The sequence below is a fragment of the Oncorhynchus mykiss genome, chromosome 30 (assembly GCF_013265735.2).
Source record: "Oncorhynchus mykiss isolate Arlee chromosome 30, USDA_OmykA_1.1, whole genome shotgun sequence".
NCBI classification, from domain to species: domain Eukaryota; kingdom Metazoa; phylum Chordata; class Actinopteri; order Salmoniformes; family Salmonidae; genus Oncorhynchus; species Oncorhynchus mykiss.
Genome location: NC_050570.1, coordinates 20,452,200 through 20,479,059, shown reverse-complemented (window position 1 = coordinate 20,479,059; position 26,860 = coordinate 20,452,200). Strand labels below are relative to the sequence as shown.

General features: G+C 44.7%; 1 protein-coding gene across 9 annotated transcripts in view; it reads right to left on the bottom strand.

Moving 5' to 3' along the window:
- LOC110521516 (nuclear factor 1 C-type) overlaps nucleotides 1–26,860 on the bottom strand; it is a 123,068-nt gene that overhangs the window by 10,488 nt on the left and 85,720 nt on the right. For 2 of the 9 annotated variants that reach the window (XM_036968482.1, XM_036968480.1), the window contains exons 3-10: nucleotides 23,240–23,311; nucleotides 22,832–22,906; nucleotides 17,943–18,066; nucleotides 12,321–12,445; nucleotides 8,993–9,103; nucleotides 5,389–5,633; nucleotides 3,067–3,241; nucleotides 111–196 (exon numbers count right to left, since the gene is read on the bottom strand). In XM_036968482.1, the coding sequence (XP_036824377.1) occupies nucleotides 111–196; nucleotides 3,067–3,241; nucleotides 5,389–5,633; nucleotides 8,993–9,103; nucleotides 12,321–12,445; nucleotides 17,943–18,066; nucleotides 22,832–22,906; nucleotides 23,240–23,311 (1,013 nt within the window). The remainder of the gene's footprint in view (nucleotides 1–110; nucleotides 197–3,066; nucleotides 3,242–5,388; nucleotides 5,634–8,992; nucleotides 9,104–12,320; nucleotides 12,446–17,942; nucleotides 18,067–22,831; nucleotides 22,907–23,239; nucleotides 23,312–26,860) is intronic. The other 7 variants (XM_036968481.1, XM_036968483.1, XM_036968485.1 and 4 more) reach the window with 7 other exon arrangements.

Sequence of the window (26,860 nt, the reverse complement as noted above, 5' to 3'; positions counted from 1 at the left end):
ATCATAGTGATAAGGAATATTCAAATGAGTATATAGATCAACAAGTGTGTAACAGAAAACAGAGAAATCGAAGTTGCTTTTCTCCAGTATAAGTTATCTGTGCTCTGTACCTGTGCCTGGTAGAGTCCGCCAGGGTCTCGAGGTCCAATCCCTACAAAGGGGCGGTTGCCAGGGGGCGTCCCTGGAGCTGAGTATGCTGAGAGAGAGAGAGAGAGAGAGAGAGAGAGGACATTTAGAACTTCATGGCTTGTTATGTAAATCACTGTAGGCATTAAGAATGGCAGATGTGTCGTGCACACCGTTATTTGAAGGGAATTGGCCTGCCTCAGTGTGTTTCCAGACAGGCAGCGTTTGCATATAGACACTAAGTCAAATTGTCATCCAAATTGTCAATTTGAAATATGCATGACTTGGTCATACTTGGCCACAATACAAAACTCAGAGCATATATCAGAACTGATTTTGATCATAACTTATCTTAGTCACATAGTAGGTCACTGATCACATCATAGTAGGTCACTGATCAAATCATAGTAGGTCACTGATCACATCATAGTAGGTTACTGATCATATCATAGTAGGTCACTGATCAAATCATAGTAGGTCACTGATCACATCACAGCAGGTCACTGATCACATCATAGTAGGTTACTGATCACATCACAGTAGGTCACTGATCATATCATAGTAGGTCACTGATCACATCACAGTAGGTCACTGATCACATCACAGCAGGTCACTGATCACATCAGAGTAGGTTACTGATCACATCATAGTAGGTTACTGATCACATCATAGTAGGTCACTGATCACATCACAGTAGGTCACTGATCAAATCATAGTAGGTCACTGATCACATCACAGCAGGTCACTGATCACATCATAGTAGGTTACTGATCACATCATAGTAGGTTACTGATCACATCATAGTAGGTCACTGATCACATCACAGTAGGTCACTGATCACATCACAGTAGATCACTGATCACATCCACATCAGGTCATTGATCACATCACAGCAGGTCACATCACAGCAGGTCACTGATCACATCACAGAATGTCACTGATCACATCCACAGCAGGTCACTGATCACATCACAGCAGGTCACATCACAGCAGGTCACTGATCACATCACAGTAGGTCACTGATCACATCACAGTAGGTCACTGATCACATCATAGTAGGTCACTGATCACATCATAGTAGGTCACTGATCCCATCACAGCAGGTCACTGATCACATCATAGTAGGTCACTGATCACATCATAGTAGGTCACTGATCCCATCACAGTAGGTCACTGATCACATCATAGTAGGTCACTGATCACATCATAGTAGGTCACTGATCACATCATAGTAGGTCACTGATCACATCATAGTAGGTCACTGATCACATCATAGTAGGTCACTGATCACATCACAGTAGGTCACTGATCACATCACAGTAGGTGACTGATCACATCACAGCAGGTCACTGATCACATCATAGTAGGTCACTGATCACATCATAGTAGGTCACTGATCACATCATAGTAGGTCACTGATCACATCACAGTAGGTCACTGATCACATCCACATCAGGTCACTGATCACATCACAGCAGGTCACATGACAGCAGGTCACTGATCACATCACAGAAGGTCACTGATCACATCCACAGCAGGTCACTGATCACATCACAGCAGGTCACATCACAGCAGGTCACTGATCACATCACAGTAGGTCACTGATCACATCATAGTAGGTCACTGATCACATCACAGAAGGTCACTGATCACATCCACAGCAGGTCACTGATCACATCCATAGCAGGTCACTGATCACATCACAGCAGGTCACATCACAGCAGGTCACTGATCACATCACAGTAGGTCACTGATCACATCATAGTAGGTCACTGATCACATCACAGAAGGTCACTGATCACATCACAGCAGGTCACATCACAGCAGGTCACTGATCACATCCACAGCAGGTCACTGATCACATCACAGCAGGTCACATCACAGCAGGTCACTGATCACATCACAGTAGGTCACTGATCACATCACAGTAGGTCACTGATCACATCATAGTAGGTCACTGATCACATCATAGTAGGTCACTGATCCCATCACAGTAGGTCACTGATCACATCATAGTAGGTCACTGATCACATCATAGTAGGTCACTGATCACATCATAGTAGGTCACTGATCACATCACAGTAGGTCACTGATCACATCACAGTAGGTCACATCACAGCAGGTCACTGATCACATCATAGTAGGTCACTGATCACATCATAGTAGGTCACTGATCACATCACAGTAGGTCACTGATCACATCCACATCAGGTCACTGATCACATCACAGCAGGTCACATCACAGCAGGTCACTGATCACATCATAGTAGGTCACTGATCACATCACAGTAGGTCACTGATCACATCATAGTAGGTCACTGATCACATCATAATAGGTCACATCTTTGGTCACTGATCTATGGACAGTTAAGCACTGTTCATTTATGTCAGCATCCAACAAACTTTGTACTGTAACTTTCCAATACAGATTGACTGAATGGATCACTAATGGAAGCTGACATAGTGGAGGAACTTGCAGAGATTTCAATCAAAATCCCACATGAGGATTTATTGGTATTGTTACAGCGCCCTCACGGCAGTAGGTACGCATATTGATCTGTCCTGTGTGTCTCTTAATTAGATGATGGTGATTAATGACGGTAGGAGTAGGAGTTGTATTACAAGTCTGCAATGCCTGAATGCTTTCTCTCTCTCTCTTTCTCATAAAGGATTGAGAGACAATAGCCTCACCCTTCAGGTGCTGAATCATTTATGCTTTGTTTTTTATAATCACATCCAGCACATAAGTGTGATGGGTTGAGGGCACAGGTTTTAGAAAATGACATGAATCATTCAAATTAGCCATTATCTGTATAACAACCCTACACACACACACACACACACACACACACACACACACGCACACGCACACGCACACACACACACACACACACAAACTATAGTCACTGAAGACCTAGAGGCTGGGAGTAGCAGGCTCACCAACGGCCCACTTACTGGGTGACGTGGGGGAGTTGGCTCCCCCGTCCGAGGTGGTGGTGCTGGACTTGGAGTCGGAGGGCAGCGTCAGACGGGGCATGCCGGGGGGCGGAGGAGGCGCCAGCATCTGGGAGGAGATGTAGTGACTGGGCAACTTCACTTGACCACTGCCATTCAGCTGTGAGGGGAGAGAGGAGGGAACACGTCAGCTGTGAAGGGAGAGAGGAGGGAACACGTCAGCTGTGAAGGGAGAGAGGAGGGAACACGTCAGCTGTGAAGGGAGAGAGGAGGGAACACGTCAGCTGTGAAGGGAGAGAGGAGGGAACACGTCAGTTGTGAAGGGAGAGAGGAGGGAACACGTCAGCTGTGAAGGGAGAGAGGAGGGAACACGTCAGCTGTGAAGGGAGAGAGGAGGGAACACTTCAGCTGTGAAGGGAGAGAGGAGGGAACACGTCAGCTGTGAAGGGAGAGAGGAGGGAACACTTCAGCTGTGAAGGGAGAGAGGAGGGAACACGTCAGCTCTGGGGGAGTTGGGAGGAGTGGGGGAGCATCACTGCTGTAGCACAGATGGTAGAATACTACATGCCACTGCACTGGACCTGTCTCTCTTAAACTATTTCGCACTCTCTCTCTCTCTCTCTCTCACATACATTTCTCTTTCCGTCAGCACTGTGTGTGTGTGAGTGTGTGTGAGTGTGTGTGTGTGTGTCACAGGAGGTTGGTGGCACCTTCATTTGGGAAGAACGGGCTTGTGGTAATGACTGGAATCAGTGAAATGGTCTCAAATACATCAAATACATGGTTTCCATGGTTTCCAGGTGTTTAATGCCATTCTATTAGCTCCGTTCCAGCCATTATTATGAGCCGTCCTCCACTCAGCAGCCTCCACTGCTGTGTTTGTGTGTATGTGGGAGTTAGGGAGGGAGAGAGGAGGGAGAGCGAGTAATGTCCAGAGCACTGCACTGCTCAGCTAGTCATCCATCCACCCCTCCATCCATGGCTGCTCTTCCCCTGGCTGGCCTGGCTTTCAGATACTCTCCCCTCTCCAGAGGAGAGGACTGCACACTCACTGTCCTCCACAACAATGGATGAGCAAATGAGTCAGCTCCATTGTGGTGCCGTGCACTCGTCCTGTGTGACTGCCTGGCTGCAGTCGCACTGCAGCAGGGGGAATTTCAATGACTCTGCAGAAACTTGGCCGAGCAGAGCCCAGCGTGGCTGCTGCTGGGGGCACTTCTGATATAAGTAAAAGTCTATCCTCTCCTCTCTCCCTGTGTCAGACTTGTGCACTCTGCCAACATCAGCATCACTGCCAGAGACGTACTGGAATCTCCTTCAGGTTCATTCCTCTAGTGCCCCCCCCCCCTCCGTCCCTTCACCCCGTTCAAGTCAATACAGAAACAGTACGACAGCTCCATTGAGCAACCTGGCTTGTAATTCCGGCCTATTTAAAGCAGGGAAGAGGAGTCTTTTGCATGTGGTGCAGTGGCAGGTCCTCTCAGGTCTGTGTCACATATTGGTAATGAGTGTAACCATGTCTGAGGAGCTGGTCTGGTCCCAGGATCAGCAGGGCTAGCAGGCTGAGTCTAAACAGAGCAGGAAGACTAAAGGCTTATTTTCCTCTATGTGACGGGGGATTAACCACTACTGTACTACCAGACAGCCACCACATTGAATAACGGTAATAATCGAAGAAGTTGGCTAAAACACATATAGTTATTACAATGATTTTATGGCTACAGATCTATTGATTTGTTGCCGCCTTCAGGGAGTGTTAATCAATCTGAGAGTCACGCAGGGTTGTGGCGGCGTCTGGAGCAGAGGGGAGGAGGAATAACAGCTACGTGAGGGAAACCTGCCGCTCTCTCAGGTTATGTCACCTACAGGAGAGTATCCCCAGTCCACTAGTAAAGACCACGGTGGGGGAGAATATGGGAATGAAATGGCATTTCATACAGTCTACAGGTCATTTGAGAAAGGGTGACGACATAGGAAACATGAAGCAGGAAGGAATTAAATGTCAAACAAACGATTAGGTGAATCTATAATAGCTGCTGCCTCTGTAAAAGCTAACGGTGATCCAAATAAACAAACAAATTCATTTAAACAACAAATGGAAACAACACAGTTCTCTGAATAAACCACACACCCTCTGAGTGAGTGAACTTTAATTAACATTACCTCAAACTTAAGGTCTTGCCATGAAATCATGGTCCAAAGACGATGTCATACTACAGGTTCTGCTAGATGAACACATACAACAACTCTCTCTACTGGGTTCCTATCTAGTATGAGTAATGAGTAGGGGGCATAAGTTTTACTGACCAAATGACCTGACCAGGACAAACTCGGGGCCCTAGTTAGAGTTGTTAGATGGGCTGGACTCACTGGGCTGGGCTGCTGGTTGGACGGGTCACAGGCCAGGGAGACCAGGTCCTTCAGCGGGTCTTGGGAGCTGAGGTGTGGCGGGTAGCGGATGGCGGTGTGGGGGAAGTAGGAGGTGGACTGGGGCAGGATGGAGGTGGTGGGGAAGTGCAAAGACGAGGAAGGGTGCGGACTCCGAGAGATCCCTGCACAGAGAGAGAAAGAGAGAGAGAGGGAGAAACGAGAGGAATAAAGACAGAGAGAAAGAAAGAGAGAGAGAGAGAATATGTCCATAATTGTACTTTTTCATGGTCCACAATGATGATACGCTTGAGATAAGTGACATTGAAGATGTGTGCTTTTGCAAAAACAATGAAATGACTCAATCTTTCCGACTCTCCCTTGGTACAGTATCTGTTGCGTGAGCTTACGACATTTTGTATGGCAACTATTATTTATCAGGACCACGCGCTAACATAGCCAATTCGTTTTAACAGCAGCTTTAATTGTTCATGCATCATCCAGCAGACGTTTGGCTGGGGAACGCTGCCTCCTCATAGATTACTCTTCATTGTCTCCACAAACAATTACCTGTCAAAAAGTGTTAACGGGCAGTTCAGTTTTAAAAACGAAGTAATGTATTGTCTACAAGGAAGCTTGTCTTGTTTAAAGCACAACGCCTGCAGTCAGTACCTACACCAGGATGACCTCAACAGGTACAGACATAAAAAAAGGCTAACTTTTAGACAATATCTTAACTATGAAGAAGGGTCGATTTTCTGACCTATGAAACATGTCTTTTCTGACTTATGAAACATGTATTTTCTGACGTATGAAACATGTCTTATCTGACTTATGAAACATGTCTTTTCTGACTTATGAAACATGTCTTTTCTGACATATGAAACATGTCTTTTCTGACGTATGAAACATGTCTTTTCTGACGTATGAAACATGTATTTTCTGACGTATGAAACATGTCTTTTCTGACTTATGAAACATGTCTTTTCTGACTTATGAAACATGTATTTTCTGACTTATGAAACATGTATTTTCTGACTTATGAAACATATATTTTCTGACATATGAAACATGTCTTATCTGACTTATGAAACATATATTTTCTGACGTATGAAACATGTCTTTTCTGACTTATGAAACATGTCTTTTCTGACTTATGAAACATGTCTTTTCTGACTTATGAAACATGTCTTTTCTGACGTATGAAACATATATTTTCTGACGTATGAAACATGTCTTTTCTGACTTATGAAACATGTCTTTTCTGACTTATGAAACATGTCTTTTCTGACTTATGAAACATGTATTTTCTGACTTATGAAACATATATTTTCTGACATATGAAACATGTCTTATCTGACTTATGAAACATATATTTTCTGACGTATGAAACATGTCTTTTCTGATGTATGAAACATGTATTTTCTGACTTATGAAACATATATTTTCTGACATATGAAACATGTCTTATCTGACTTATGAAACATGTCTTTTCTGACGTATGAAACATGTCTTTTCTGACTTATGAAACATGTCTTTTCTGACGTATGAAACATGTCTTATCTGACTTATGAAACATGTCTTTTCTGACGTATGAATCATGTCTTTTCTGACTTATGAAACATGTCTTATCTGACTTATGAAACATGTCTTTTCTGACGTATGAAACATGTCTTTTCTGACTTATGAAACATGTCTTTTCTGACGTATGAAACATGTCTTATCTGACTTATGAAACATGTCTTTTCTGACTTATGAAACATGTCTTTTCTGACGTATGAAACATGTCTTTTCTGACGTATGAAACATGTATTTTCTGACGTATGAAACATGTCTTTTCTGACGTATGAAACATGTCTTTTCTGACTTATGAATCATGTCTTTTCTGACGTATGAAACATGTCTTATCTGACTTATGAAACATGTCTTTTCTGACGTATGAATCATGTCTTTTCTGACTTATGAATCATGTCTTTTCTGACTTATGAAACATGTATTTTCTGACTTATGAATCATGTCTTATCTGACTTATGAAACATGTCTTTTCTGACGTATGAATCATGTCTTTTCTGACTTATGAATCATGTCTTTTCTGACTTATGAAACATGTATTTTCTGACTTATGAATCATGTCTTATCTGACTTATGAAACATGTCTTTTCTGACTTATGAATCATGTATTTTCTGACGTATGAAACATGTCTTTTCTGACGTATGAAACATGTCTTATCTGACTTATGAATCATGTATTTTCTGACGTATGAAACATGTCTTTTCTGACTTATGAAACATGTATTTTCTGACTTATGAAACATGTCTTTTCTGACGTATGAAACATGTCTTTTCTGACGTATGAAACATGTATTTTCTGACATATGAAACATGTCTTATCTGACTTATGAAACATGTCTTTTCTGACGTATGAAACATGTCTTTTCTGACGTATGAAACATGTATTTTCTGACGTATGAAACATGTATTTTCTGACGTATGAAACATGTATTTTCTGACGTATGAAACATGTCTTATCTGACTTATGAAACATGTCTTTTCTGACGTATGAAACATGTCTTTTCTGACTTATGAAACATGTCTTTTCTGACGTATGAAACATGTCTTTTCTGACGTATGAATCATGTCTTATCTGACTTATGAAACATGTCTTTTCTGACATATGAAACATGTCTTATCTGACTTATGAAACATGTCTTTTCTGACGTATGAAACATGTCTTTTCTGACGTATGAAACATGTCTTTTCTGACGTATGAAACATGTCTTATCTGACTTATGAAACATGTCTTTTCTGACGTATGAAACATGTCTTATCTGACTTATGAAACATGTCTTTTCTGACTTATGAAACATGTCTTTTCTGACGTATGAAACATGTCTTTTCTGACGTATGAATCATGTCTTATCTGACTTATGAAACATGTCTTTTCTGACGTATGAAACATGTCTTATCTGACTTATGAAACATGTCTTTTCTGACGTATGAAACATGTCTTTTCTGACGTATGAAACATGTCTTTTCTGACGTATGAAACATGTCTTATCTGACTTATGAAACATGTCTTTTCTGACGTATGAAACATGTCTTTTCTGACGTATGAAACATGTCTTTTCTGACTTATGAAACATGTCTTTTCTGACTTATGAAACATGTCTTTTCTGACGTATGAAACATGTCTTTTCTGACGTATGAAACATGTCTTTTCTGACGTATGAATCATGTCTTATCTGACTTATGAAACATGTCTTTTCTGACTTATGAAACATGTATTTTCTGACTTATGAAACATGTATTTTCTGACTTATGAATCATGTCTTTTCTGACGTATGAAACATGTCTTTTCTGACGTATGAAACATGTCTTTTCTGACGTATGAAATGCATTCTCTCTTTTCCGACTGCATTCTTCTCACAATTCACATCCTAGGAGAAGTACGCGCGTCAGGCTTGGTAGATTGTGGCAACAGCGACAAGATGTGTCCTGTAAATGTGTGTGGGTGGGTGACATGTGTAAGACTGTGTGTACTGACCACTGTGCACTGCGATGACGGGCCGGTGGTGCTGTGTGAAGCCGAGACGTGGGGAGCTCTCCTGAGGAGACGGGCTGTCCATCTCTGTCTTCTTTACTCCAGGGGACATGCCTGGACACAGAGACAGAGATACACAGAGGGTGTTACTGACGCCACTGCGACTCCCATAATAATAATGACTGTCTGGTGGAGGATATTGAAAAGACCCTACATTTCATTGCCAAGTTCAATCTGCTACTACACGGCTGTTGTAATGGCAGGAGCTCACCACAGGGTGGCAGGGTGCATTGAGATGACCCAGTCAGTCATTATCAGCTCTGCAGTAAGATGCAGTAAAGCACATACGCTCCAAACTAACTTCCTCATTGGGACGAAACAATAGGATCAGAAACAAGATTATGTTCTGGTCAGATCTAACTCAAATCAGGTTCGCCTAGGTAGATCACTCACATTCCCAAGAGGCCTGCAGTGCCTGATACCCGAGTTGCTTACATGTGCTAAACAAATGTGTCTCTGTTGCAGTGATATTACTGTCCTACTCCTCCGTGTTTAGTTTGCTATCGCACTCTTGTTGATAACAGAATGTGTGCTAGGAACACTTTCTCCACCCAGCTCGGGCCTGTTTTAGATCAGTCTTAAGATTGCACAGCTCTTTCTTTGTTTCCTTCTTTGGAGTTGCAGAGCAGACAGTGTACATGTTGTTGCTGTGCAGTGGAAGAAACAGTCTGTCAGTCATGGAGTGATGACTTTGAGGTTTCTCTCTCACACATTATACAGTTATGCCCCTCTAACTCTAATCATTTTCTAAGAAAGAGATGGAGAGAGAGAGAGCAAGGAGAGAGAAAAAGGAGAGAGAGAAAGGAGAGAGAAAGGGAAGAGAGAGAGAGAGAGAGAGAGAGGGAGAGAGAGAGGAGAGAGAGAAAGAAAGAAAGAAATAAAGAAAGAAAGAAAGAGAGAGAGGGGGGGAGGGAGAAAAACAGAAAGAGAGAGAGGCTTATCTGACAGCTTCCTCTTCCCCTGTTCTGCCCCAGCCATCCCCCCCTAGCCCTCTGTCTCAGAGCAGAGTGAGTGAGCAAATCACATCTTTTCGGGAATGTCAGAGGGCAGGGGTGCAGATGAGGTTCAACAAGAGACTTGCTCAGAGGATAAACACGCACGTCCGGCTTAGTGCTGGGGGCTAGGCAGGGGCAGCCATTACAGCACTGATGTTAATTACCTGATCACACTAATCTGACTGATCTCCCAGCTCATTCTCCAACCCACACATCTACCTACTGTATTTGACACATTATATTTACATTACAATATTTTGAAAATGTATTTTTTTTTTTAAAGAAAGTCTACAGAGTGATGGTAGTGCTGCTGTCCAGAGCCACAGCTCTACAGGAGGCCAGGCTTTACCTTCCCAATCCAATCCTCACGCTACAGACTGACGCAAGCTTCCCCTGACCTCTTCTACCTGGGGGAAGGTGCACAAACATTCCCCTCTCAACCAGTATACCAGTTTCCTCCGACACATTGGTGCGGCTGGCTTCCGGGTTGGATGCGCGCTGTGTTAAGAAGCAGTGCGGCTTGGTTGGGTTGTGTTTCGGAGGACGCATGGCTTTCGACCTTCGTCTCTCCCGAGCCCGTACGGGAGTTGTAGCGATGAGACAATATGGTAATTACTAACACTTGGATACTACGAAATTGGGGAGAAAAAGGGGGTAAAAAAATAAATACAAAAATAATAATAATTTGGGGGGTGTTCAATTTGTCCTGTGACACACAAGTGTGTAATGGAAAAAAAACTTGTTCATTCCCCCCGAGACACCTGCAGGGAGTGCAAGTCACAGCCAGGGTCACCACTGTGCAGTGCCCCTGGAGCAATTAGGGTTAAATGCCTTGTTCAAGGGCACAGCAACAGATGTTTTTCACCTTATCACTTCCGGTATTCGAACCAGCAACCTTTTGGTTACTGGCCCAATGCTCTAACCTCGAGGCTACCAGCCACCCATAAAGAGGAGCTTGTTAGGGCTGTCTAGACAGGAAGAGAGAGAGCACGACATGAGGGCTGGACTAGACTCATACAGGGCCTGTGATGGGGTCGGGCTGGGAGGGAGGGGCCGGCTCTGCTCTTCTGACCTCCACAGCTCTGGTTACAGCATCAGCAGCAAGGGGTGCTCCTGGGGCCAGGGGCCCAGCCGGGGCTACTCTGGCTAACAGCACCACAAAGCCCCGGACACACCACTAGGCCCCTTAACAGGCCACTGGACACTATTAGTGTAGTGTGGAGAGTCCAACACAATTAAACAGCATCACCTCGCAGCATTGATTATATGGGAGGCCTATAAACTCCCTTAACAGCACAAACACACAGTGTGTTAAAATGTTTCATGTGTGTGTGTTAAATACTCAGGTAAAGATGGTGATCCTCTTCCCCCTTTCTGCTACTAACCCATGGAGAACCACCTCATGGCTCATACCAATGATGCTGCCGCACGTGTAGTGCACTTACCAGGCAGGCCCCACTCCCTCAGCACACCTACCTGGCGACCTGGCACCGCTCTTACCCACACTCAACCACTGGAGCACACTGTGTATGCTGTAACCTACTCCTCCTCTTTTTACCAGAAGCAGGTCAGTGCTGGTGGGGGAGGACAGCCATACTGTACGATACACATATTGAAAGGCATATTGCCATTTCAATATTTAAAATAATGCTTTAAACAATCATCTTGAAACAATTGCTTGTATCTAGATGAGAGATACACAGTAGCTTTACTGTTTGCTAGATAATCATTCCATACTAGCAAACTGGTACGTGAGCCTGAGGTGAGAGGAAAGAAAGAAGATAGCTACTGCGACGTTGCATCTGTGGATACTGCTCCACGGTACCTGGTCCACTTGGCTTTTTGTCGACTTTCACAAAAAGTGTTGGTTCATGAATTAATTACGACGTCAGGCTCAATTTGGGAAATTTGAAGCCGCGTATTCCGCGGCCAAGGCTTTCTGTGCAGCAGTTCATAACATGATATATTTGTCATTTGTTCTTTTGCACTGTGTCAGTAGCTTTCAAGGTACCTGAAGTGAAAGTATGGCCTGATATTTCAGCTGTTTTCCCACGGTGATTATGAAAGGTATGAATGTTTCTTGATACCCGTAATAAAGAAAATGACACCAGAACTCAGTCACCCTTTGTTATCACTGAAGAGTTGGAGGATAGCCAGTGTCCTCAACATGACAGAATACGTCTGTACTAACTGATGAGCAATAAACACTCTCTTTGGACAAAACTATACAATATACAAACAAAGAGATTGTGTGGATGACCAGAGGGGATGCTCACCTCCTTCCAGGTCTTCCTGCCAGTTGCGGGAGCTGCTAGCCGGGGAGTTGGGAGAGGTGTAGTACTCCCCTCCAGGACTGGTGTCCACATCATCCTCCATGGAGCCCGACTTGTGCCTCTTACTCCTGGATGTCAAACAGAGGGAGAGAGGGAAGAGGAAATAAGAGGAAGGCAATGTGAAACATGGAGAGCTCCTGGTGGAAACTGTGTACAGTGCCTAAAGTATGTGCACTAAAACTACACCCTCTAAAGTCCATTGCACGCAAAATGGAGCTGTGAAGATGAAACATCATTGAGCAAGCAAACACTGAGTCGAGAGCGCAGAGGTCCCGTGGGCACATCATTTCCGCACGCAGAAATGACAAACAAAAGATTTTTGTTCTGTTTTGTCAAGACTCAGAAGTTACTGAGCTCTCACAAAGAAACCACATGCTCACATGGATTTCTCCTCTCACACCCTAAAATCATGCTCTCACAACTGCAGTCTTTTGCTATAATTTTATTACAGGTGAAAATTAGAGCCAATGAACATGGTCGTCACTAGTTCACACTAGGGCTGTTGCGGTGACTGTATTACCGCCACACTGGCAGTCATGAGTCACGACCGCAGTAAAATTCCATGTGACCGCTGAGTCACGGTAATCTCCTCATATGCACTCTGGACAGAGGGTCGGAGAGCTCATGGCATACAGAGTTTGAGCAGAATATCGGGTCTCCCGAGTGGCGCAGTGGTCTAAGGCACTGCATCGCAGTGCTGAGGTGCCTCTACAGCCTGGGGTGTGTCACAGCCGGCCATGACTGTAATCCCCATAGGGCGGTGCACAATCGTCACAATGCCATCCGGGTTAGGGGAGGGTTTGGGTGAGGGGCTTTCATTGGCTATTGCGCTCTAGTGACTCCTTGTGGCGGGACGGGCACCTGCAAGCTGACTCGGTCACCTGTCAAACAGTGTTTCCTCCAACACATTGGTGTGGAGGAAGTGTGTTAAGTGTATGTTAAGAAGTGTGTTAAGAAGCAGCGCAGCTTGGTGGATCATGTTTGGGAGGATGCATGTCTTGACCGAGCACGTTGGGGAGTTGCAGCGATGAGACAAGATCGGAACTACCAACTGGATACCACGAAATTGGTGAGAAAAAATGTCATAAAAATAAATACATTTGAAAATAATTTTTACAATTGTTTTAGCGGAACATCACCTCTTGCACAGCAGGAGCATGCTCCTCAAACACTGGTTGATGCTTGGAGTGAAATAAGTGTTGTTATATTTATTTCTCAGCTACCGTGTGACCGGTAGTCTTTTGCATGACAATAACCAGCTGACAAAATTTCATGACTACCACAGCCCTAGTTAACACAGCCACAAAGCCAATTAGCAGAATACTTTGAGATACAGATTTTTAATCTAGCAGTTTTTCTGCAGTTACAATGAGAGAATGACTAACCATCTTTTCTCTCTCCATCCCTTTCTCCACCCAGGCCCACTTTCACTATGCGGTGGTTAAGTTATTCTCTGCTTAGCTGACAGAGATAGGAGAAACTCTGTTTCAAGTACCTTGGCTCTCCACTATGCACAGCACTCTGGGGATTTCCTAAACATGACTTCTACCCGTAACTTAGTGGTACTGAGAGTTCCTCTAATTGCTTTGACGTTGAATGGAGTCATTGTTGTTAGGACATTTGTCAAGTAGAGAGGATGACATGTTATTGACTTTGACCATCTGCTGTCTATTTGGTTAGAACAATGGTTCTATACAGAGGATGGCTCTATACTGAATGTGTACAAGCAGTGTAGGTAAGGGATGAAGTGAAAACCTATAGGAGGATAGCTCTCCAGACGAGGGTTGGGCATGGAATGACAGCAGGCTGTATAATACTGAGCCACTGAGCCATACTGACTGACGAGTGGCGTGGACTGGTACAACTCGCCTCAGTCCCACATAGTATGTTGTCATTTATTTGGCTAAATTATTATCCATAGTTGCCTCTTTTAAAACAACATTGTGCCTTACACAAACTGGCACATATGTATCCCTCCGCAACTCAGCACATACAGTTTGTATCCCTCCACAACTCAGGACATACAGTTTGTATCCCTCCACAACTCAGGACATACAGTTTGTATCCCTCCACAACTCAGGACATACAGTTTGTATCCCTCACCAACTCAGGACATACAGTTTGTATCCCTCCACAACTCAGGACATACAGTTTGTATCCCTCCACAACTCAGGACATACAGTTTGTATCCCTCCACAACTCAGCACATACAGTTTGTATCCCTCCACAACTCAGGACATACCGTTTGTATCCCTCCACAACTCAGGACATACAGTTTGTATCACTAAACAACTCAGGACATACAGTTTGTATCCCTCCACAACTCAGGACATACACTTTGTATCACTAAACAACTCAGGACATATAGTTTGTATCCCTCCACAACTCAGGACATATGTATCCCTCCACCTTCCACAGTGGAGTCCGGACCAGGGGCATCAAACTCCAATGTCTATGTACCCGTTGTGCATAGTTACTGGACCAGTGGGAGGAGGTGATGCGTCCCATCTCTAAAATGTCCTTCATCTTGGATCCTGGTAAACACACACCTAGTCTTGCTCTCTGTGTATGGTTGTTGTGCGTGAGAGTAATGGGTCTGTATATGCAAGTGTAGTGTGTAGTGTGTAGTGTAGGATATACAGTACGTGTTGTGTATATGAGTCTACAGTACTATGAGTCTGTATACACCTTGCATTACAGGCCCGTGTTTTGTTTTTCTATACACTTTTCTTACGTGTGATTTAGTGCAGTGTTTTGTTATCTCCCTCCCCCTCTCTCTCTCGTCTGCTCAGATATGTGGTGCTCTCCAGACCAGTGTTTCTAGGCAGGGATGGCCTACACTGTTCGTCTTAGCTTGCCCCTCTACTCTGCACTCAGTGATGTCCAGTGCCCATGCATTGACTCGGTTAGTTCCCACACACACACACACTGTTAAACACCTAGACACAACTGAGACGTTTGTGTAAATCATGCATTGATGTCACCTGAATAAAAATTCAAGCTACAGGATTTTAAGTTGGGATTCAGCCCTTCGACTACATACTAAATCTACTTCAATCCTCTGTATCTTTCTGTCTTCTCTTCAGATTGTGCTGATGCCCCACTGTAAGAACCTGGAGATCTTCACTGGTTCTGAGAGAGGGGACGTGGCCACCAACAGTGCCTGGGACAAGTTCCAGCGTTACCGCAGTCTGGAGAACAGCCAGAGCTTGGTCAAGACCTTCTCCAACTCCATCTAGCCTACCAGCTGCACCAAGGAGCTAGAGGTATGGCACCTTAAACATACCTGTATGCTCATCTATCTGTTTCTTAACTAAAGTTCTAAAGAAGGTTTCTTGTTAATCAATAACACTGACGAAGGGCCTGGATTGTACGCCTCTGCTCAAATCAAATTGTATTGGTCACATACACATATTTAGAGGATGTTATTGTGTGTGTAGCGAAATGCTTGTGTTCCTAGCTCCAACAGTGCAGTAGTATCTAACAATTCACAACAATACACACACATTTAAAAGTAAAAGAATGGAATTAAAAAATATATAATTATTAGGACGAGCAATGTTGGAGTGGCATTGACTAAAATACAGTAGAATACAGAATATACATATGAAATGAGTAAAACAGTATGTAAACATTAAAGTGATTAGGCGGCAGGTAGCCTAGTGGTTAGCGCAACCAAAAGGTTGCTGGATCGAATCCCTGAGCTGATAAGGTAAAAATCTGTTGTACTGCCCGTGAGCAAGGCAGTTAACCCACTGTTCCCCGGGAGCCGTGGATGTTGAGTAAGGCAGCCCCCCGCACCTCTCTGGTTCAGAGGTGTTGGTTTAAATGCAGAAGACACATTTCAGTTGAAGGCATTCAGTTGTACAACTGACTAGGTTTCCCCTTTCCCTAGTGTTCCATTTAAAGTGACCAGTGATCCCATGTCTATGTACATAGGGCAGCAGCCTCTAAGGTGTAGGATTGAGTTACTGGGTGGTAGCTGGCTAGTGATGACTATTTAACAGTCTGATGGCCTTGAGATTGAAGCTGTTTTTCAGACTCTCGGTCCCAGCTTTGATGCACCAGTACTGACCTCGCCTTCTGGATGATAGCGGGGTAAACAGGCCGTGACTCGGGTGGTTGATGTCCTTGATGATCTTCCTGTGACATCGGGCGGCTGTAGGTGTCCTGGAGGGCAGGCAATGTGCCTCCGGTGATGCACTGGGCAGACTGCACCACCCTCCAGTGGTTTTGGGCGGTGAAGTTGCCGTATCAGGCGGTTATACAGCCCAATTTTGCATCTGTAAAAGTTTGTGAGGGTCTTAGGGGCCAAGCCAAATTTCTTCAGCCTCCACTGGCCTGTCCGCTGGCGGGCGCATCCTCTGCTCTCTCCACTGGCCTGTCCGCTGGCGGGCGCATCCTCTGCTCTCTCCACTGGCCTGTCCGCTGGCGGGCGCATCCTCTGCTCTCTCCACTGGCCTGTCCGCTGGCGGGCGCATCCTCTGCTCTCTCCACTGGCCTGTCCGCTGGCGGGCGCATCCTCTGCTCTCTCCACTGGCCTGTCCGCTGGCGGGCACATCCTCTGCTCTCTCCACTGGCCTGTCCGCTCGCGGGCGCATCCTCTGCTCTCTACACTGGCCTGTCCGCTCGCGGGCGCATCCTCTGCTATCTTCACTGGCCTGTCCGCTGGCGGGCGCATCCTCTGCTCTCTACACTGGCCTGTCCGCTCGCGGGCGCATCCTCTGCTCTCTTCACTGACCTGTCTGCTCGCGGGTGCATCCTCTGCTCTCTCCACTGGCCTATCCGCTCACGGTTCGCATCCACTGCTCTCTTCACTGGCCTGTCCGCTCGCGGGTGCATCCTCTGCTCGCAGGAACCATCCTCTGCGCTCTTGATTAAAGAGCTAGCTCAATGATGTTTAATATTACTCAACATCGTCATTTCGTGCACAATGGACTTTAGAGGCTGATTTGACGCGATAGCACGCACGCGCGCGCACACACACACACACACACACACACACACACACACACACACACACACACACACACACACACACACAGTACACAAGTGGGTCAAAAACAGCAACCTGAAGATGACCGGTAGAAAACTGAGTAGCTCCAGGACCCTCAGGTAAACCAGTTCATTTACAGTCTCATTTTGTCCCAGCTTTACTTGCCTTTTACAGTGACAAATTACACAATAAATCACTGCTGGTGTTTTGGCAGTGGTGTACACATCCAGATAAATCACACTCTGCAGTCACCTGAGGAACAGCCATTGTTCTTTTAGTTAAAGTGTTGTGCTTTCAGCAAAAGGACACTGCTCTCTGTGCACCCATGAAAAAAAAACACAGTCTTCCTCTCAAGTGGTGGCACATCCAGCCGACCATTTATGCAAGGCTCATGTTAACCTGGAATGTATTTGAACAATCTGAATGTGAGTGTATTCACAGGGTAGAGTAATATCAACACTAATTCAAGAAGTGTACGGTGCCACGAGTTTGTGCCTTTGTAGTGTATGCAGTTTGTTCATTTCCAGTCTAGATTGTGTGCATGTGTGTGTTTTGGGGCTGGTACTGACCCGCTGGAGGAGGTACTAGGCAGGGTTCTCCTCATGCCCACCCCTGAGGGGTTGAGGTCGTAGGCCAGGTGCCCCTGCAGCTCCCCCAGGGAGAAGTTAGGGCCTGCCCCGGTCACCACCGGAGCTGCATGCAACAAACACACAGAGGGGACAGGTCAGTCAGGGGAGGAACATGTCACACACTGTACATTATTGTCAATTAAACATGCAATTATCTATGGAATCATACTCAAACATCTGCAAAGAGGACATGTAGCACCATCCTCAAGCTCACTCATACATCGCTGCTGAAGAATTGTGTCGCTGTGTGAGCAAAGATATTGTGTTGTATCTGTGTGCCTCTCTCTGTAACAGCTCCAAAGAGTGGACAATCCCAGCTGCAGTCTGCTACCATACTTCAACGCTCAGGACAAGAGCAGGAGAATGTGGAATTATGGGTCTGGGGCTGTGTAGCCATCTATCAGCCTTTACCCCATTTCCCGTCTTAGGTTTCCACTAATGTACTTTATATGTCCATGTGCATTAATGGCTGCCTGCTGCCGTGCTGTGGTCTGGCTGGAGTGGACAGAGATGTTGTTGCACTATACTACACTAGTATGTACTGTATTGTACCGAGCAGTGGGGCGACACAGTGAGCTCGGAGAACAATGGCCCATTTGTTAGGGCAGGTATGCTTATTAACAGTGGGATGGCGTCACTACAGATCCCCCGGCGATCAATCTCTCCCTGACTACACAACACAAAAGGAGGATTCATGGATCTCCAGTGTAGCAATTCCCTCACGTGCACCTTACAGGAACCTCTGGCCAAAGAAGAGTAACCAGGGAGGGAACTGAATACGGGCAGGGGTGGTTGAAAGCATAGATATTGAATTATTAGAACAGGAATCCCCATTCATGTGAGGGATTGTATTTCTATAGTTGAGCTGGATAGCCGTGGTGATGTAAACAAGCTCAGTAATTACAACACATTCTGCTCTGTTTAATTACACTGGTAAAGTAGGTCAGTGGAGAATTCATCCTTTCTAAAAGGCTGCTAATGTCTCCTAGGATATGTATCCCACATGAGGCCTGGGTAAATAAAGTGGAGTGCACTTAAAAGTAACCGATTAGTTAAATAAGCTAATTATGTAGTCTAAAATCTAAATCAATGCCTCTTGGGGGCAAAACGCGAGCATCAATATTAGCGTAAATACATGATACAAGTGTTGTGGAGTTTGTGACATGAAAACCAAATGTGAATGTGTCACATAAACAGAGGTGCAGGTGATAGTTCTTATAGCATAGCGCCATAGGCAGCTGAGGATTTGGGGAGTTGGGGGGTGAATCTGAACTAGCAGTCTTTTCCCCAGGAGAGGCCAGCTGGCAGGTGGTTAATTGAAGTCTTTAACTTCTACATTTATTCCAATTAGTCAGTCAAAATGCCACATGGAAAACAGAGAGCCAGTTTGACAGGTGTAATGTGAAAACAGAGTGTCACGGTCGTCATAAGGAGGAGACCAAGGCGCAGCGTGATAAGTGTACATTCTAATTTATTAAACTAATGCAACACTGAACAACAAAACAAACCGTGAAGCAGTATGACTAGTGCGAACAGGCAACTAAACAGAATAATAACCCACAAAACCAAAATGGAAAATGGCAACCTAAATAGGATCCCCAATCAGAGACAACGATAAACAGCTGCCTCTGATTGGGAACCAATTCAGGCCACCATAGACCTACATATACCTAGACATACTAAAACCCCATAGAATTACAAAAACCCTAGACAGGACAAAAACCCCTAGACAATACAAAAACTAAACCAATAAAGAAAACAAAGATAACTAAGGTCAGGGCGTGACACAGAGAGCCAGTTTGACAGGTGTAATGTGAAAACAGAGAGCCAGTTTGACAGGTGTAATGTGAAAACAGAGAGCCAGTTTGACAGGTGTAATGTGTTCCCTATGCATCATAATAACTCACTCATTTAGTTTAGATAATTATAGCTACAGCATTCTACATCAGCTGTGTGTGTGTGTGTGTGTGTGTGTGTGTGTGTGTGTGTGTGTGTGTGTGTGTGTGTGTGTGTGTGTGTGTGTGTGTGTGTGTGTGTGTGTGAGGTGTTATCAGCTTTCTGTTCCCTCAAGATCAAAAAGTAGACTGAGGAACAAGGCTGACAAGTCCATCTGCGGCAGCAGCCGGGGGATATCCCTTCTGGCTTTTGCCGGCAAGGTCCTGGCCAAGGTGATGCTACACAGGCTGGTGAAAAACATCACAGAGGAACTGCTGCCAGAGTCACAATGCAGCTTCAAAAAGAACAGGAGACGGTCGACATGATATTCACAGCACAGCAACTCCAGGAGATGTACCGTGAACAACATCAGGACCTTTTCATGACCTTTGCCGACCTCTCCAAGGCCTTCGACACTGTGAGCAGGGAACTACTATGGGGCATTCTACTTAAATTTGGCTGTCCAGACAAATTTGTCAACATCCTTTTCCAGTTCTATGATGGCATGATGGCATAAGAGGGCAGGAGTCAGTGCCCTTTGGAGTAAGCATCAGTGTGAGACAGGGCTGTGTGCTGGCACCTGTCCTCTTTAACATCTTCCTCCTATGTGTCACCCAGCTTCTCCACAAGGAGCTTGAGGACAGCAGCGGGGATGCGGTGGACTTCAGGATGGATGGAAACCTATTCAACATCAGGAGGCTCCAAGCAACCACCAAAGCTTCGGCTGATGACTGTGCTCTTGTGATCCACACTCTGGAAGATGTTTAGTCCGTCCTTGTAATGGCTGTGAGGGTCTGTAGCAGGATGGGACTGTCTATCAACACCACGAAGACAGAGGTGGTCTGTCAATGGAGATCCGGCCCTCCATCCACCATGCCTGTCTTCACCATTGAACATAAATCACTGACAATAGTGACATAGGACAACAATCCTTGGTATCAGACGGATGCCGCTACTGACCACACTGGACTGGCCTGAGGCTGCAGGGGAACTCACTGCTCTGGACTGTGCTGACCACTCTGTCTCCCATTCCATGTACCAGAATGCTGCCGTTGGCGAGAACATTCTCACCTTTACTGTTAAGGCAAGGCTGCAAGTTGCGTATACCAACACAATATAATCTAGCACTCTGGTACCCATTTTGTCTTCTACATAAGTCAAATCTAATGCCCATGTTGTGAATGGCTTCTGTTCATACAAGGATTTGTACATTGCTAGACATGACTGCCTTATTGACCTGATCGCCAGCAAGGTGAGACGTCTCACCAACAGCACACATGCAGAAACATTCTTGTGTAAAGGGAAGCTGGTTTGATGTTCATGTGTTTTCCTGTGTGCCAAATACGCCAGATATTGTTGTTGTGGGGGGAGGTAAGGAAGAGGTGCTCATTTTACGGCTACATGGAGCAGGCCTTTGCCGAGAAGCTGCGGAAGTATCCGCCTCTCGCGGCACTCTTGGACAGCCTCGGGTGGAGGTACAAGAAGGCGGTGCTGATATTTGGCAGTCTTGGCCACGTACACAGGCCTGCAGTGCGTGGTCTCCAGGTGGTGGGCCTGACAAAAACTAGGGCAAAGCAATTGGCTATGTACTACTCTGTTTCAGTTGTCATGGGCAGCCTAGCTGTTTGGAGAAGGATTTGCTTCCTGTACCTTTTGAGTGCCTTGAATACAGGGACCTTTGAAATGTTTGGATCTTTTTTTTTGTAGTGGATACAAATAAAGTATTTCAAATCAGTGTGTGAGTGAATGAACGCTCATCAGAGCGTGTCGTTCATACTGAAGAGCATTTATTTTGAATGAAAGATGAAGACCCTTCGGAGAAAGGCATTATCACTGTGGAAACCGAAAGCGTGATCAATTACATATGACAGATGGGTGAGCTTCACTCCCTTCAGCTCCCTTCACTTGCGCTGCCTTTCAAATCTGATTAAACTCCATTTCTAAACATAATGAAATAACGTATGTAAATGATGACTCAGATTGGAGGGTAAGTGAATAGAGGTCTCAGGTGGTGACTAGTGGGGTCTGTGTGGCTGGGAGACGATGGTTATTCATACAAAGTGATTAGAGGCTGGCCATGTGGGGGCTGTGTTAATGTGGCCCTAATTCACTAACGCCAAGCCTGGTGAGCACAGCATCCCCAGCCAATCACAAAGCTCAAAGCACAGAACACGCAGCCTTGGCATTGTGAGTAGAACATATTAAATGGATAAAACATCTGCACAATCCACAATCCACCATGAGACAGATAAAACAACATGAGTGATGAGGAAGTCCTAAATAATGTCATCCTAAAGCCCTATGATCTGATTCCCGGTCAGAAATCATATTGAGTGTCTGATGGGGTGTAGACAGTAAGGAGGGGTTTACTCTGCATGTTGACTGTGATTAATGCTGTAAGTGGATTACGTTGGTATCTCCCGCAATCCTGGACCTGGATGTTCCCTACCATCTGTGTCACCTCGGCTGTTATACCATCCATGTGTTTCCTACCTCTGTGTATCCATCTGATGGGGTTACGGTTGAATAGCAGTAGTAGAACAGGCAGCAATGTAGAGACTAGGAGCTGAGCTACTGAGGGGAGCAGAGTGACTGCTGCCAGAGAGGCTGGGAGTTTCCACCCGCTGCCTGAGGGCCAGAGTTTGTGAGCTAGCTCATTTTTCACGGAAGAGGGCTGTCAGAACTTGAATCACCATAGTTTATGTGACACATGTCCAGCTCCTAAGCATGTTGCTGTGTAAGTTATGGGAGTTATAAGGAAAGCAGCCACACATGACGTTTTAAGGATGAACGGTAACAAAAAGATGATATTGCACCAACACACTCTGTCCATCCATTCAACCACAAATATATTAAAAAACACACGTAGCTAAATAAAAGGTGTAAAATCTTACTTCTGGACACTTGCACCAGCTCTGCTACATTAAAAACTCCTGACGTCACAAAGCTTTCCTGAAACTCAGGAGCATCTGGAAAACACAGAGATGAGTCACCATGGAGAGTTCTGTGACAAAACACAACAAACATTACAGTAACTTCTCACTTTTAAGAGACATCACAAGACAAAGACACAACACATGGCAGAGTATCAGCAAGCCAGTAAAGCACATGCCCATAATGTTTGAGCCTAACAGTAACCTGGAATGTATTGGATTCCAAATATTACAGTGAAAGGTATTGCGTGTGCTAGATGAATAACGAGCTCAGTGCTTATGTCACTGTCTGGCAGTGTGTAAATGTGTATGAATATGTCATTGTGTGTTGGTATTTGGATGTGTGTGCAAGTCGATGGGGCCCCTTACCCATGGTGGCAGCTCGGCTATCCTCCTGATCTGACCCAATACCTGTGCGTGGGCTACTGCTCTGCTCTGACTCTGAAGAGAGGGAAGGAAAGGAAGAGAGAGGGGGGAGAAAGAGAGACACAGGGGGTGGGGGGGGGGGGGGGATATGTAAGTCTAAACCCAACATAATTGGTTTCAGTTTCTACCATGTAAAAGGCTCATTTGAGGGTGATTAAGTAGTTAGAAACAGTCTCCAAAAATGAACATATTTAGTGAGGAATAATGGGACAAATATCAAATAAGTACTATATTGATGTAAAAGTTTATAGATAGTGCTAAAGCTATTATATCCACTGTGGTTTCAGAAAAATAAATTGGCCTGCCACAAAAATGTGAAACATGATCCAAATCGCTCATTATAAAACTGCCTTGTTTGGCAAGTCTAAATAGATTCTCAATGTTTTTATTTATTTAACTAGGCAAGTCAGTTAAGAACAAATTCTTATTTACAAAGACAGCCTAGGGACAGCGGGTTAACTGCAGAACAACAGACCTTGTCAGCTCAGGGATTTGATCTTACAACCTTTCGGTTACTAGTCCAACGCTCTAACCACTAGGCTACCCTGCAGCCTCAACAATTATGCACTGCCCTATGGGACTCCCAATCACGGCCGGTTGTGATACAGCCTGGAATCGAACCAGGGTGTCTGTAGTGGCGCCTCAAGCAATGAGATGCTGTGCCTTAGACTGCAGCGCCACTCGGCAGGCTAATCTTTTTGTTCTGCCAAAATGTACACTCAATAAAGCAACACAACAATGGCAAGGCCACACAATTCAATACAATGTACTTTTATATCTGCTTAACCTGGCAAATGCAGATAATACAAGCTAAATAAATAGAGTGCAGTACGAACCAGAATGGGGATTCTTAGGGAGAAATCAGAGAATACTAGATTTACCACAAAGAGTCAAAAGGAACAGCGGTAAAAATGTCAAAGTAAATAAATAGGGCCCTCCTCTATCAGATAGGCATGATTCCACTAGCGGATCAAAGCCACACACATTCCACAAGTTGGAGTTTAGAGTCTGTGGAGAGAGCGCCTCATTGTAATCTTCACACTGACTCCCCATCATTAGAACGAGCACCCAGCTTCCTCTGGACTTCCCTCTACACTGGACGAGTGAGCCAGACACCCTACTGCGATGTGTGACAACCACAGCAGACCACCACACAGGTAGCAATGACTGTCTTCTTCATGAAGCTCTGTAGTGAATGGCCTTATTTCTACCTTATCCCCCTTATACGTTCTTCCACAGCCACTTCGATGGTGCTCAAGCTTATAATCACTATCATGGGGCGATGTGCTAAAGAATTGGCAGGCAGCATTCAAACTGATTGAGGAGTATGGTCGACCTCTGGGCTGTGGTTTGTTCTGTGGCTAATCTACTGTAGTAGAAAGACAACGAAAAAAACTGCAAAAAAGAAACATAAACAAAAACAGCCATCTTGATTTGACTGGCCAAGTCAGACATACCCTGCCAATGAAACTTCTCCAATTGTTTCTCTCCTCTGCTATCTTTAATACTCAAAACACTCTTGCCAAAAGCTGCAGCGGATTCTAGGCAGGCCACCCTCAGACAAAATCCCTGGCACAAAGAGCAAAATAAAGAGGGAACTATAGCAAGAGAAGGCGAGAGAGACTGGCACACACACACACAAAGACACGTAATGCCCCAAAGACATTGCTGGGGAAAACAAATACATAGTTAATGCATTTTCTTTATCATATTTTTGAAAAGATATATGGGTTTGTAAGGGTGTTTGGGGGGGGGGGGGGGGGGGGGGGTGATGCCATGATGATGCAATAAAACGTGGCCGAAACAAGAGACCATCCATTTTCTCTCCAAAAGTAGTAGTTGACTGCCATTTTGTTAACTGTTAGCATTGTGTCTTTATGTTTTCAAGTCATATTGTTTTGATGGTTTTATCATTCCAGGATTGTAAGAGTTAATGAACAAATCACCAACACCTCTGAGGTACCATTCATACGTGAGAAATTCATAACTGTCAGATAGGATAATACATGGTCATTGCAGCTGTCCCCTCGTGAGCTTGAACAGGGTTCAATGAGGGCAAAATTGATCTACTTGTCCCTAAACGTGTTATTTAAAAAAAAGATCAAGCAAGATAAACACTTTGAAAATGTGTTATTACGCATTTTCAAAATTGAACTATATCTCTCCTCTCTTTCTCTCTCTATCCTCGCCCTCATATTCCCGACCTCATCGTTACACATTTATTATTAATATGTATATATATATATATATATATATATATGTTGTGGCACTTGTTGTTGCTATTTTCTTTCCAAGTAAGTTATTTCTCTGGCCAGGGTTCGCTAAACTAAACATACATTTTGGCAGACATTTCATGTGCAGAGGACTTTAGTGTTGGCAGCCATTTTAGATTGCTCTTTCTCCCGTCTCTCTTTCACTCACTCACTCTCTCCCTCCCCCTCTCTTTCTCTCTCTCCCCCTCTCACTCTCTCCCTCCCCCTCTCTTTCTCTCTCTCGCCCAGAGAAAGAACACACAAAGTACAACTAACCCTGTTGAAGAGTGCCAGCATGCTCCTGTGCCAAATCACCCCTTCAGACGAAAGACGAAAAGAGAGAGAGACAGAGCAGTGCCACTTAATTGTTGTTGGCAGACAGAGAGAAAGAGAGAACGAGAGGAAGAAAGAGAGAAATAGAGAGGGGGAGAGAGATGCACAGAGCGAGGGTTTTGAGAGAGAAATACATTTTTGCTATGCAAGTGACTTAACCAGAAACTCATTTTAGCTGAGTTACTCTGCAATCAGTGTGTCACAGTTAAATTACAACACAGAACAGACAGCATTACAAGCACAGAGAAGCTTCCCTCATCAGTCCAACCAGGGGACACATGCTTGTCTGAAGTAAACTACCAGAGATGTGGTCCAAGCTGCAAGTATACTCGTAACTGAGAGATTCTTGTAACACAACCCTTTGTACAGTATATATTTTCCCATAACAGGAAAACCACAAGGCTGGTAAATTTGAATTTCTACAATGCACCCAGTATTTGGTTTCATTTTGATCTCATGACATTATTGTAAATACAGTGGCTGGCTGGCTAAAGCCAACACTGCCGGCTGAAGTGGCCAGAGGAAGCTAAGCTAGGGATTTTGAGGTAAGGCTATCTATTCACATTTCCCATGGTGCCTGGAGAGACAATCTTTGGCTTCTCCCAAACCCATTACCCATCAGTCACTAGGTGAGAGGAGCTGTTTCTCCAGCAGCTCAGTTTCTAGCAGGAACGAGAACCGAAGCTATGATGATGTGACAGTGGAACAACATAGGTCAAAACACGGAAACAATTATGACCTGTCTGTTCCCTTATCACTTCATATGAATCACAGACATGCCTTACTGGAGCAATTAGGAAAAATAACTTCATGAACACGACCCACCCACTATGAGGCTTTAATATGTAGCGATAACACACTAATTAATTACGATAATCAAGCTTCTGGTATAGAGATGGCTACCTTGTATCGATCAAACCGATTGTCTAATGGAATAGAACAGTCAATTCAAATCCAATGTGTAACTGATAGCCTCTCT